The sequence below is a fragment of the Trachemys scripta genome, chromosome 6 (genome assembly GCF_013100865.1).
Source record: "Trachemys scripta elegans isolate TJP31775 chromosome 6, CAS_Tse_1.0, whole genome shotgun sequence".
Taxonomy (NCBI): Eukaryota; Metazoa; Chordata; order Testudines; family Emydidae; genus Trachemys; species Trachemys scripta.
This window is the reverse complement of record NC_048303.1, coordinates 61,543,622-61,558,254: the sequence shown is the minus strand read 5'-3', so window position 1 is coordinate 61,558,254 and position 14,633 is coordinate 61,543,622. Positions and strand designations below refer to the sequence as shown.

General features: G+C 38.9%; 1 protein-coding gene across 2 annotated transcripts in view; it reads left to right on the top strand.

Annotated features, from left to right (window-relative positions):
- LOC117879537 overlaps positions 1-2,908 on the top strand; it is a 67,751-nt gene extending 64,843 nt beyond the window's left edge. For both annotated transcript variants that reach the window (XM_034774787.1, XM_034774786.1), the window contains 2 exons: positions 1,845-1,980; positions 2,694-2,908. In XM_034774787.1, the coding sequence (XP_034630678.1) occupies positions 1,845-1,980; positions 2,694-2,793 (236 nt within the window). In that variant the 3' untranslated portion in view covers positions 2,794-2,908. The remainder of the gene's footprint in view (positions 1-1,844; positions 1,981-2,693) is intronic.
- The last annotated feature ends 11,725 nt before the right edge of the window (positions 2,909-14,633 follow it).

The following is a 14,633-nucleotide window of genomic DNA, read 5'->3' as shown; positions in this document are numbered from 1 at the left end:
GAGTGGAACTTCCATCTTTAGCATGATAGCACTCTTTAGCTTCAAATGGTTGTACAACAATGAAATAACTAGTGCTTACAACATCTCTCTGAGGTTGAAAATTTAGACAGAAACTTGCCCAAAGTCATACAGTGAATCAATAGCAGAACTAGAATTAGTTATCAGGTATTTTGGGAGGTTAGTTCTGTGCTCTAACTGCTCAGCCTCATGCCCTTCTGGTCTTTAAATACACTATTGTTTAAAATAAACCAAATCATCTTTCTTTGACATTGTAGTGGATCTTCTCTTGCTACCCTAACTCCTTTTCTGAACTGTTCCGCTCTTATTGCAGATAGTACCTAACAAACACAGTTTCCACTGTCACTGTAATAACTCGTGTCTCCTTGGTACCTGATATAATGTCAGTAGGACGATTAATGTAGGACTCACAATTCAGAAGACAAACTTTGATAAACTTTGAATCAGCTTCCTGGGACATTTAAGTAGAGTTGTGTAAACAACTTATGTTTCAGTTCAGTGTCTGAACAGTTCAGGTTGACCGGAAACAAAAACTTTTTAAATTTTCCAGCAAATTGAAAATCTCCAAATTTCCTTTTGGGTTGAACAAAACATTTCATTTTTGAGCATTTTAAAAAATCTTTTAAAATAAAATTAAAGTAAAATTTGAAATGAAAAGTCCTTTTAAATAAACAAATTGAAATTGTTAGTTTAAAAAAAATCTCAAAATGAAAGGTTTTCATTTTGGGAAGGAATGTTTGGGTTTGGTATTTCAGTTGGAAAAAACAATTTGGTGAATTCAACATGAATTTGAAAAATGTCACCAGGTAATAATTATTTGAAAGCAGGTAAAATGATGTGTCTAAAGTGCTTGACAAAATGAGCCACATTTGCAAAAGCAACTTCTAAATTCTCATGACCAAAATTACACACCCACATTTTGAGGTTTGCCCCAAACCTGTGTTCAGAAAGCTGGCTGCCTGATTTTCTATGCATGAATGTAGAACATGGGTTGAGGCTATTCTGAGTATTTGGACCCATAATCATTTTAAGTCTTAACTTTATATCTCTGATATTGACACTTCAAGTCAGAGCCCTAGTGCCCAGTTTCACTTTGAAAAGTAGCTATGTAAAAATGGCATACTTCTTACTCAAAAGAACAGCTATCTGTGTATTCATATCTGCTGACCTAAGTGACATAAGTACCTTTCTAATGCTTTTTATTTCCATTATCCCAATAATACAGCCAGAAGGGACTGAGCTGGATTTCAATACTTTTCATGTAGCAACAAAATTATTTACTAAGTTCCAATAAGTGACAGATCAGTTTCATCTGTGCAACACCATGGAGAGCACAGGTGTAACAGAGGGCAAAATTTGGACTATAATAATAAAAATATTTAGCAGTTGTATTATGTTTTTCATCCAAAGATTTGTAGAACCTTCATTGATGGTGATGATGTGCAAAATTAAAAGAACTCAATTTGACTCTCATATCTCAGGTTGAATCAGGGCTGGCAGATAAGAAAAACAAATATTTGTTTTACTTGTAAACCGAATACATTTGATCTGGAAATCATTGCAATTGAGGAACTGCCATTTCTCTAGTCACTTTGCAAAATAAAAATGGACATTAATGGTTTTTTACAAAGTATTTTTTTTTGTATATGTATTTTAATTCTCTGTTGCATGATTTTTGGAAGCATCACTACCTAGGTCTCTGAAAAGAGACTGTAAAAACCTTTCCATTGCTAAGTAGAAGGAAAGAACTTGGCACATATGCACTTTACAGTAGACCAACAAGTGGTTTATGCTACTCTCTAGTTGTGCTGTTTCCCTTTCTCTAGGTGGGATTTACCTGCAAGGTTATACTGTAAGCGAACAGTCACTTGGCTCCAGGAGATCTGTAATTGAAATGAAACCCCCATCCGAAGAGTTTCAAACCTTCTACCTATGTGCAGAGAATGTAAATGAAAACAAACGGTAAATTGTGATCTTTGTTTCACTTCTCTTTGCCAAACCCTTAAAACAAGTAAGAACACTGTGGTTCAAGAATGTTTGCCAACATCTTTCCATTTTGTTTTCACCTGTGTGCTTTCATCTCTCCATAACACTAGTTTTAGTCGCACTGCAGCAAAATATGCTGGCACATGTGAGTCATGAGTTCTGTTATTGTCATCACTGGAGTTATAGCAAGGCTGAACTGCAGCAGTTCAAGAAGGAACCTTGTCATGGTATCTCTCATAAGGATGTGTGGGTGGCCATACTAAATGGAAGCACCTGAGTGCCTTTCATGATAGGTCAGACTAAGTGAAAAGTAGGTACTTCTAGTTCTAACAGATGAATTACTTCCAACACTGATCATCATACTTAAAAAAATAGCCTACAAAGTCATTTTCCAAAGGCTACATTCTGTAGTCTTGGTGCAGAAAAAACTCACACTGATGTCTAAAACTAAAAGTTGTAGGATTTGACTTATAATGAGAACTATTAAATAATTTGGAAACTTGTGCCCAGATATGTTGCTCTTACAGCCAATTCTTCCCTTCCCACCTCTCCAGTCCACTTATTATTAGCATTTTTAGTGACATGACAGTACAACAGATTTATAAAAACTAATTTCAGGAGAAGTTTATCTTCCAAGTGCACATATGACACCCATTCAGTGGCAGTTGTTGGTCTTTCCTTTCTTTCAGATGGATTACTGCTTTGAAAACCTCAATTAATAAATGGGTAACCCTACACCAGGCCATTCAAGACTTCATGAACCGACCCCTGGAAGAGACAAAGATGTGAAAAAAAAATCTAGTTTTTCTTCATACTTTTCTTTATAATACATTTCAAGACAATATCTCCCACACAGATGATATTTTAGCAGCAGGTGAACTTTAGCAGTGGTATGTACCACATATCTTTTGTAAACATTAGTAAATAAAAGCTAATTTATGTTACCTGCATTGTGGATAGTCTTTTTATATTTCTATTTGTGGTCCAGGGTCCCCTAACTTAAGCAGAGTCACTTTGGATTTATACCAGTGAACAGGGATTTTGCCTTAACTGATAAACTACACTTCTTGCTGCATCATAGTACAGTAGAACCTCAGATACAAACACCTCAGGAATGGAGGTTATTTGTAACTCTGAACAAAACGTTATGGTGGTTTTTTCAAAAGTTTGCAACTGAACATTGACTTAATACAGCTTTGAAACTTTACTATGCAGAAGAAAAATGCTGAATTTAACCATCTTAATTTAAATGAAACAAGCACAGAAACAGTTTCCTTACCCTGTCAAATATTATTTTTTAAACTTTTCCTTTATTTTTTTAGTAGTTAATGTTTAACACGGTACTGCACTGTATTTGCTTTTCCTTTTTTGGTTTCTGCTTCTGTCTGATTGCATACTTCCCATTCCAAATGAGGTGTGTGATTGACTGGTCAGTTCATAACTCTGGTGTTCGTAACTCTGAGGTTCTGTTGTATTTATCTAAAGGGAGAAAGCACTGACTTTCAGTATACATTTTACTCTGTTTTTTTTATGCATATGTTGTTTTTATCATGCAAACGTAATCCTTGTGAGGATTTACTTTTATAAGATGATCCCTCAGTTGGGTTTTCTCTGAAATATATGGACTGTTTTTAACTCAAAGTTGGGGCTGGGGCGGGCCCAGAAAAGATTAAAATAGAGCATGCAGTGAAGTTATAGCCAAGTCGCTCCCAGGATATTAGAAAGACAACGTGGGTGAGGTAATATCTTCTAATGGACCAACTTCTATTGGTGAAAGAGAAAAACTCAAAATACCATTTTGAGGCATTTTGACTGATGTCAGAGGAATTTTGACAGAGAGGACTGATGGGGAGGCCAAAGGCTCCATATCCACTAGGGCAGTGCTGTGCATATGGAATTGAATGTATATTATTTTGTTGTTGTTCATGTTCACTCTATAGTAAGTAAATTTTAATTTTAAAGTATTTTTGGCCTGGCCAACTGCTATCACAGCTCACCACATTTATGGAGAGGAATGGATTTGAGGCTTAGAAGAACTATTTCCTCTGAACCTATGGATGAGAGGTAGCACCATAACCCTGCATCAAGTGTGTCAAAAATAGTCCTCTAATAATTGATTCAATGATGTCATATTCTAAATTCTAATTTTTACAAAAATATGATTATAGTTAATTTTTTGTATTACCATAGCACCTAAGAGCCCCAGTCATGGACCAGGACCCCATTGGCGCTGCATAGACACAGAACAAACAGACTGTGAGCTCTTTGGAGTGCAGGCTAAGACAAGAGACAACAGATGGATACAGACTGAAGGGGGAGACAAGGAAACAATGAACCAGTACTGGTCAACATGATAGGCAGTGGTCTCAGCACACCAGTGGCATAACCACTGTCAAGTGTTTGGTAGGCATCACTGAAAAGGAGAATTTTAAAGAGGGTTCTAAAGGATAATGAGGTCACTTAGCGGATGTTTATGGGGTGTCCCTCCCAACTGTGAGGGAAAGCATGAGAGAAAGCACAATGGTGCTTGTTTGAAAATTTAAAAAGTTGGTAATGGAAGCTGGCATCATGGGCCGATCAGAGGCAAGATTCAGCCTCTCAATACTGAATGAGAGGTGATAGATAGCGTGAGGATAGGCTGTGAAGGGCCTTTAAAGTGAAGACAAATGGCTTATGTTTTGGTGCAATAGAGAAGGGGGAGCGGGGAAAAACAGTGGAAGGGATGCAGACAGAGGAGCGATGTAGTCAAAGTTAAGGGCTAGGAAAGTGATAATTGCAGCTGTATGCTGAATGGATATGAGCAGGTTAAGACTGCATTAATCAAGGCCCGAGTAAAGGATGTTACATTTACCAAGATGCAAGATGATGAAAGCCTGGATGAGAGTTTTAGCTAGGGTGACCAAATGTCCCATTTTAATGGGACAGCCCATTTTTTGGGACTTTTTCTTATATAGCAGCCTATTACCCTCCACCCCCATTCCATTTTTTCACAATTGCTATCTAGTCACCCTAGTTTTAGCTGTGTAGAGAGACAGGAAAGGCCATAATACAGAGATGTTATGCAAAAATAATCTGCTAGATTTTATCATAGTCCGGATGTAAGGACCTATAGAGAAGTCTGAGTCAATCACTCTTCCAGTATATAGAACTAGCCAATTAATTTATGATTTTTCACATGATTTTACTAAGTTCTTTATAGTTATTCACTCAATTACCTCTAATTTTAGACAGGAGCCTTGCAATTTGCAGCTGTTGTAAAAACAGAAGTGTAAGTGTGAATTGGATGTGGGTACACACATATACTGTTACAATCACTTAACTGAAAGAAGAACAGTTGCAAAGTTACCAACTCTTGAGATTTCATTGCGAGTCTTGTGATATTTGGTCTTTTTCTCAAAGGCTTTAGACCTTGGGGGTCATCTGAATACATCAGTAGCTCAGCTTTAATTTTAAAGCAAAAGTAAGTTTCTAGCCCTCGTGATGGTGGATAATAAATTTAAAAACATGAAGCCTAGACATGGCAAAGCCAGAAGGCAAGTGACAAAAGCTCCGAATGTTTTGCTTTAAAATAATGATTTTTGGGTGGATCTGGCTCCTGCTATTTGAATGCTTGAGGTAGCTATATTGCAGTTCACCCAGGAAGGAAAGTTGTTAAACATTCCAAATGGGTTGCTACAATGGTTTGAACAGTTGAATACAGAAATCACCATGTTTAATGAAATATTACAGGCAATCCGCTATATGATCCATTTTCTTGCACCAATCTTTTGTACCATCCACTGCTCATGCTAACAAATTCTTCCACAGAGCATAGTTTGTATAAAAGTAAATGATTCAAGTTTTTTTGAAAACAAATGAACTCTGGGGAAATGGTCATGTCTAGTGATAATGTTGTACTCCTTTGATGCACAGCCATGAAATTTATATTTCTGTTACAACGTTTAGAGCAGGTAATGGAGAGATCATAAATTATTCCTTTTTGTTATTGTTTTCTACATGGAAATCAAAAGAGCACTTCTAGGCACTACCTTACTTGGGTCAGTGCAGCTGGCTTGAGACTGACAACTGCAAATATTTCCTGAGAACTAGCTTTGAGATCCAAATAACAGATGTTGAGATCTTGCAAGTAGAGAAGCCGCAATGAAAAATCATGAAGGAAAAAATTGCACCATATTAATAAGCAGAAAAACTAAACAGAAATTCAAAAACAATTGCAAAAAAAATTGATACAATGGGGTAAATGTGAGGCGACAGGACGGGGAGGTCCTCACAATCCTGATCCAGCAACGCACTTATGCCTAGTTTGGTCCCAGTTCTTCCTTCAGCCCTTACTCAGGTTGAATACTCCCTTCTTGTGTAAATACTGCCACTGAAGTGATTCACTGGTGGAAGTGATGTCAATCAGATTTCGTGCTTCTATAAACCACTTACGTCACATATGAAAGTAATAATGCTAGGACACATGGCACAGAGAATTGATATAAAGGTCATAAGACATAGGGCTCAATGACTTCAATACAAATACTTCCATGAGTATGTGCTACTCAGTCTGAGTGAGGGTCATAGAATTGGGCCTTTTCTCTTATGACCTTACCAGACTTTGCCCCCGAATAGGTGCCTTACAAATTAGATATATCTCTTTTCCTCCGCACTTGACATCATTTCTGAAGCATACTAGTGTTATGTTACTATGTTTTTGATTTATTTTCACATACATTCTACTGCAAATATATCAGAACTCAAAAAATAGTCTCACTCAGCATAAGTCAATGGAGTTACACTGGTATAAAACCTGTGTAAGTGAAAGAAAAAAATCTGGCTCACTGTTTTTTATTGTTGAGATTTACACTTCCATGCTGTAGAATCAAGACTAGATTCTTAGCTGGTGTAAATAAGTATAGCTTCAGGATCTGGCTTTTTATATTTTGTGATCCTGATGCTTCCAAATGGAAGCAAAATCAATAACAAATTGAAGGGAAAAGAATCACCATTTCATTTTTCTTCAAATGATCATAAATACAAATCATCTGTGAAAAAATATGTCACTGCTTTTAAGAGTAACAAGCCAGCTCTTGGCTACAGCCAGATTCTACAGTGCACAAAGATGGCTTGTCACATTTCTCTGAGCCAGAGCTGGTTCTAGCCCAGCACTAATGCCTACATAGATCACAGCAGCCCGGGAGTTGTTCTAATTTATGTCAAGTGGCTAATGGAAGCATTGCCTGAGTGGCAATTTGCCAGCCAGGAATTGTCATAGAGCAATGCACACGCTCTCCCATTCCTAACACTGCTGGGGACAATGGTATTTGGATCGAGAGGGCTGGCATAGGAAGGAGCAATCTAGGCCTACTGGTGACCCCATGCCAGAGAGGTCATAATCAGTGGGTCAGGGTCATACTTAGCTGTCATCAATGTGGCTGATTTTATTTTCATTTTTTAAAGTATTCACAACACTCTTATCTGATATATATTTTGTTTGAGTGGTTTCTCATGGGACTTTTTCCCAGTCCCCTTGCAGATGTCCAAAAGGAATTTTTCTGAATAAATGTTCCCTCAACACACATAAATTTCTCAATCTGACTTTTCACCTTCTTCTGGAGTTGTAATTACATGTGTAATCTAATTCTAATTGGACAACTGTAATTATATATAGCAGTATATAATTCTGCATTCATACATTTGAGTCAGCTTAATTATGAGTTCCTTTTGTCACTAAAATGTATTGATGGTGCTTGTAAAGTTGTATTTATTACATTTTTCTCTCAAGAGTTTTTTCCCAGATACCTGAAGGGGAGATTAAGGATTTATCAGTGTTTCTCTCTGGCTGTAGAGGTTGATTTTGGTTTGTTTTGCTATTTTTTTTTTTAAATATGCCTTATCATTTTAATTATATTTGAAAAGTGGGGGGAGGTTGAAAAAAATCCATGTATATTATTGCAAGTGTTTATTATGTGTTTTCTGCATTAGTTTGACATTATTGCAGCTTGCTCATTAATACAAATTAACACATAATTAGAAGCATGGGATTTATCAGACCTTTCATTCATCAAGTCCAGAATCCTGCTTGTGTTGCTTCAGAGAAAAGGGGAGGGGGGAATTGTATCCTGTCAATTGTGCACTGCTTCACACAGCAAAAAAACCCAAAACAAACAGACAAAAAAACTCTCACCCTTGTAGCAATCACCTTAAACCTTGAATCATGAGATATGATTCCCTTAATTTAGCATACATAGAACTGTAGCATAAAATGTTAGTCATTATCATCCAAATCATAGAAATCCAGCTAAAGTAGTTAACTCTATAACCTCCTGTGGCAGTGAAGTCCACAGATTGCATGTTGTTGGAGGAAGTATTTCTGTTTAGATTTTCTATCTTTAATGGCCATTTATTTAATCAAAAGACCACACTTCTTGAGTTAGAAAGACAGAATAACATAGGGAGGGCCTAGTAACTTTTTAGTCTCCTCTTCAGAATCCTGAATACTTCAGTTTAGTCCCCTCTGAGTCTTCTCCTTTCCCTGCTAAATAGTCCTAGTTGTTATGTCTCATCATACTGTTACCTTTTTTTTTGACCCAAGTAGCTAGTCAAAGTTCAGGGCCTTGGGGATGTTCCAGCTGGAAAGAGAAATTGATGGAGCCTGGTATTTTCTTTGATGCACTCTTGTTAATTTACAAAGAATGTACAAAGTCCTGCTTCTCTGAACACAGGAGGAACTAAGCACCAGGGATAGCTTCTTTGCCTAGCATCAGACTCAAAATATTCCCTTGTGCCTTCACCCAGCATACAGGCGCTTGTGTGGCTTTCTTCAGGTTGTCTCTATTGCTCTTTGTGTCTGCGTTCTGCCTTCTCTCTCTCTCTCACACACCTCCACAGACTTTTCTAAAACAATACTCAGACCAAAAAAACCCCCAAAACAACCCTCTACCCACACAATCAAAAAATATCTGTGTGGGTTCACATACTCCTTTTGTCTAAGGTGGGGGCTTGCGATTAACTCAACCTTACAGTTATGTGAAGCGTACATTCACACCAGACACCCATCAATCTCCAAAAGTTTTTAACTCAATCCATCAAGTTTAAACCAGCTCATAACAACACATTAACTTTCCCATATACCTAAGCTATCATCATTGCCTTCCTCTGGACCTTTTCAGCATTCACTACACTTTTCCTAATGCAGGGGGGGGTTTCATCACTAGAGAGAGTGGTCCAAATGAGGGCAGACACTTGTTCAACATAGGAAACATTATGCTCACGCCTGCTCTTGAGCAGTACTTGCACTTGCATTGAAGCCAGTGTGGGTAGGAGGCTGGAAGGCTTGATTAGTTATGGGATGCATTATTATTTTATTAATTTAGCAGGTAGGCATTTGATTACATTATATAGTCTTTTAATATGTAATATTTTAGTACTGTGTGGTTTACAGTGTGCAAAGTGACTGAAGTCTTAGATAGGCACTAATAGAAGTTGAAATGAATAAATTAGCCACCCCTCTTCCCATATCTTGCTTTTCTGTTACATGATCTATTACTCATGAACCAATTCTCTAATTTGGTGATAAATAAGTGAAACTTGTACTAATAAACTTGTTAGTGGTTGTCAACCATACATTTGGAATTAAAAGCTTCATAAATAGATCAGTTCACGTCAATAACTGTAACAGCATTGAGCTAGGAAGTTTTAAAATGTAAGCAGGGTCTGACAGAGTTCTCCCCTGACAGCTAGGTGGGAGGGGGAGAGATTTCAGGAGCAAACTGTATCTATATGAACCCATCTACTCTTCCAAGCTATCCAGCAGATAGATCAGTGTTGCTCACAGTGATCAACTTTGGCTGGTGTTGGGTTACAAATCACTTTAGTACTGAATGTAGAGGTAGTGTATAAATAAAGGGGAAGCAGACCTGTGCTTCACTTGTCCCAAATGAGGGGCTCACCCTCAGTTGAAAGGACCTCTTTAACCAGAGGCTCTAATGTCAGACTTCTGTGAAAGTAAGAGGGGTGGGGACAGATGTACAAAAGTCAGGAGATTTGGACTCTCCCTAAGGGTCCCTAATCTGGTTGAGCCTGTTCCTCCCCATGATTCAAAGAGAGAGATAAGTAAGCTTAATTGGGAGCCTTTTGTTATCCTAAGTACTCAATAAGAGCTGAAATCACTTGTGGTGCAGCAATGTTTCTGCCCAGTCTGCTGAGATCTAAAAATCACTAAGACAGCAGAGAGACAGGTGGCAGCAGGAGGTGACTGATGGGTGGCCCTCTGGAGAGTGGCAAGCAGTTGGCTGAGGAACAGTGGCTGGCCAGGTGGTGAAGAACAGCGATTGGCAGGGCAGCCAGACAGAGCAAATGCTCAGATTGCCCATCAAGCAAGGTGCCTTCTTTCCCAGGTGAACTCACAGAGAGTTGGGTCCTCACTGTCCAAGGGCAACCACCGTGAGTGGAGTATAGTGAGGGAGCAGAGAGGGGGCATAGTAATGGAACTTTTGTAGAACTCAAGAACATGAGGCAGAAGGCACTGCCCCATGCACTCTGGGGTAGGTGTTCTGTTCATAGTTTTATGATTATGAAGCCTGCTTGTGACATTTTCCCTAATTAATGTTGGGTGACTTCCCTCCTTTCATTAAAAGTTTCTTTTCCACACTCAGACTCTGTGCTCATGTGTGGGGAAGTATTGCCTCTCAGGCACCCAGGGGTGGTGTGTCATTTTCCCAGGTTACTGAGTGGGGGCTCAAGCTGGTTCTGTGTTGTATTGTTGAAAAGGAACCCCTAGATATTGAACCCAGCCCTGATTGCTGCAGGCTCCACCTGGCAGAAGGGTTACAAAAATAGCTAATAATCAAGGTACCAAGCCAGTGTAATATGGGTCTAAATTTGACCCTCCATTTTCTATTAGAAGAAGACAGGTGCATTACAAAGGTATTTGTCTCACTGCCGTTGTACCACTAGTCAGCCACTAGACTGTTGACAGTGTATGGAACCAGAATTGGATAGAAATAGGAGTCAACCAGGAATATCAGTTCCCAATCCAGGCTTTCCCAATGGTGGAGGTGCTTGGAGTCCAAGTTTTGATTCAGTTCTACATTAGATTTTTATTTTTTAAGGGAGGAGGAAGAGAAACAAAATAGCATGTTAGTTTTTTGTTGCAATTAAGTTTCAATAATGAAACTTTGGGGAAGATGCAAGTTATGTTTGATGGTGTTTTCAGGGCAGCACGGACTGGCATTGCTGTGCAATTACTGCATTGTCAGTACCTCGTATTGTCTCATTTGTTTGCCTTCAAGAATTTATAGTTATTGCTAAGATCCGTCCATATTCAAGGTTTTCTTACCTCTGCCAGGAAAAAGATAGCTATATTGAAACGAGAATGCTTCCATTAGCGGAGTATGATATTGCAGGTCATGTTCTTGAAGCATGATTTATTCAGCAGGTTTGCTACATTCCAAGTGGAACTCTTTTTCTGCCCTATTCAGCAGAAAATGTACACAAGGGGAAGCCACAGAAGGTCACCTATGTGTTTCCAACATTGGGCTGAGCAATTAGCAGGAAACACAGTTGTGCCACAAAAAATTTTTTTGCCAAGTACATAATTGCCGGCAGTAGAGAGCTGGTCAAGGACGGTTATTTGTTTGGTTCTGTTTCCCCCCGCCATCAGCTCCTGCAGCCTGATTTACCAGAGTTAATCTAGTGCTAAACTGCAGGAATGATGGAATACGCCTTAGCCAAACCTATGACACTGCAGCATTCTTGGATGGAAATCAGGTTGCCTAATACTCAGACTTCTCTTATATACCACCACTTACGCACATCTGTTATGCTGGCACGATAGCATGCTAATTTTAAGAAAGTGGGGGCAAGCAAAGGTTTACAGGTGGATTGACTGCAGTATATAGGAATTAACATCTCTTATTCAGGAAGATCCTCTCAGGGGCAAATAATGCTAAAATGGGCTGGCTAAACACTTAAGTATCAGCAGTGAGCCCTTATTCTAAAGTGTTATAGTATCAATGAGGGTCTTCACCTTGTTTTCTTTTCTAGAGAGTCTTGGTGCTCTGAATTTTGAACATGAAAAGAGAAAGCCATGTCATGTGCGAAGTGTTAAACAGTGACATTCCGAGGCCTTTAGTTAATTACTGTTTCTATTAAGGTCTCCCTCATAATTAATAAACCACTTAGAGGTTCATTAGGTTGATGCAATATGATGAAACTTGTCACCCTACAAGTACATATTATTATTAGAGAGGCTTTTGAATTTGTAAAGAAGCATCTAGCGGTCACAATCACAGGCATTTTAAGTAATAATAAGATGATAGATAATTTTACTGAGACATAATACTGCCTAGTTATTTTATTGCTGGTCACATCTCATCAAACACTTCTTTAATTTTAACAGGTAGGTCATAAATGTTTCCATTTCAGGAAAGATATGGAAATAAGCCATCAGAAAGCAGGAATAATTTTCCAGAATAATCATTCAAAATTCCACACGTAAAAATGCCTCCTCAGATATTAGCTAAACAAAGTCACCATTCAAGAACTCTCTAATCTCTGAATGCCTCAGCTGGTAAGAGAAAGAAAGGTGAATGCTGCATTCTGGCATTCTCTACCTTCAGATTCCTTGGCAGAGAAAAGAATCGTCGAACACACAATATGCAATACAGACAAATCAGTTGACTCAGTTTGGGATCCATATTTTGCCAACTACACTGGTCCAGATCCTCAGCTGGTGTAAAACAGCATAGCTCCACATACTTTACTCAGAGCTACATTAAACTACTACAGCTGAAGATCTGGACCATCTGTCCATTCAATTATCCAAAATTAAACCAGAGATGATAGAGATTAAAACAAATGAAAGACCTCCTAAGCTTATTTCTACCAGCTTAGGTTAAAAACTTCCCCAAGGTGCCAACTAGGTTATTTGAGCTTCTTAACCTCTTACAGGTAAAGGAGGGATTTTATGCTACCCTTAGCTTTATGATATGTCCTCCAAAATCACAGCGAGTGCTGGACAACCTGTTCCACACTGGCTGTGATTTCTTCCTGGAGCTCTGTGACAATGGAGTGGTATGCCCGTTTGATCTGTCCTGGGGTGGTTGAGAACATGGGGGCGAAGCTAGTGCACAGCTTTTTCATTTGCTGTTGCTGCATACGTCTGAGGGTTATTGGGCGGTTCACCTCTTTCACGCCACCATTACTTTTTTCTTTGTATTAGACATCTTTAGGCCACTCAGTGTTATTTCCTCCCTGGGCTGTAAACTGACAAACCTTTAATTTTTTGGAATAAAAGGGCTTTAAAGAATTAACATGGTACACTTTAGGCTTTAGGTTTGAGGTGGGGGATGCTATGAGATAGTCCCAGTCGCTTTTGAACCATGAATGGCCCTTTCCACGACACTTTCATCCTATGGGCCTGGAGCGCCTTCAAGAACATGACCTGGTCCCCTACTTTGAAGGAGGCACAGCAAGGAAGAGTGTGATTAACAGGAAAACAAACAGCCAACAAATATCTTAAAGCAGATAAAACAGGCAGTAGGGAGAGACTTGGACCACTAGGACTGCTGGATTTTCAGACAAATAAAGTTGCACAAGCATGGAAAAAAAGAAATGAGTGTATACAGACCTGACCATGGGGGATAAAGATGAGAAAATGAAAGTAAAGCTTTTTTTAACTATCTCATTGCAGGAAATGGACAAAAAGCCAGTTAGACACCATTGCGAGGAATGTTGCCTGAAACACTGGAACAGGTGATAAAAGCATTCAGGATTTGACCCAGAGAGAATGAGACTGAAAGAGATATCACCCTCCCTTTCCCCCACCAAAACCAAGATGCAAACAAGGGAATAGCTACATTACATGACTGAGTATTCTGGATTCCACATGTAATTCTGGAGGCATTAAAGAGTCCCAAATTAAAGACAGGATCATTTGTGGAACATGTGATTCCAGCTTACAGGAGAGATTGTTGAAAGAAACAGATTTAATCCTAAAGAAATGCTTCCAAATAGCAAAGGCAGCTGAACTTTCCAGGGAAAAGATCTAAACAATGGCAGACCTTAGTTCAGAACAAGTACACAGGCTCAAGCTAATGGAACCCAGGAAGTTGGACAGAGACAGACCGACCAAGCATGCAGGCATCATGGTCCAGTGTATAGATTTTGGAAAGCAATACAAAAGAGAAAAGTGCTGAGCCTATGGGCAATGGTGTAAGGGGTGTGATTGCAAGTTAACAATTTCCACGTGAGAGATGAGCTGTGTGTGCAAGAGCAGACCTGCGAAAAGGTCAGAACACCTGACCTCTTAATTTTGATGGCAGGATATACATGGTCACAGGAGATTATCACTCCAGTTTATGGGAGATGGAATATCTGGAGTGCACTCAGGCAAGAACTGTGATCAGGAAACCCTAGGCACATTTTGCAAGTTATGGAATACCCAACACACTATGCTCAGACAATGGACACTGCATCAGAATTTAAATGTTCCAATGCCAAAAAATGAGAATTTGAGAACAAAAATTCTTCCCCTGAGTACGCAGAAAGCAATGGGAATGTAGAGTTCGTAAAGACAGTTTGGATAAAAACAGCCAAGAGACTGCTGGCAAAGGCAAAATAGACAAAAAGGGATCCCTACCTGA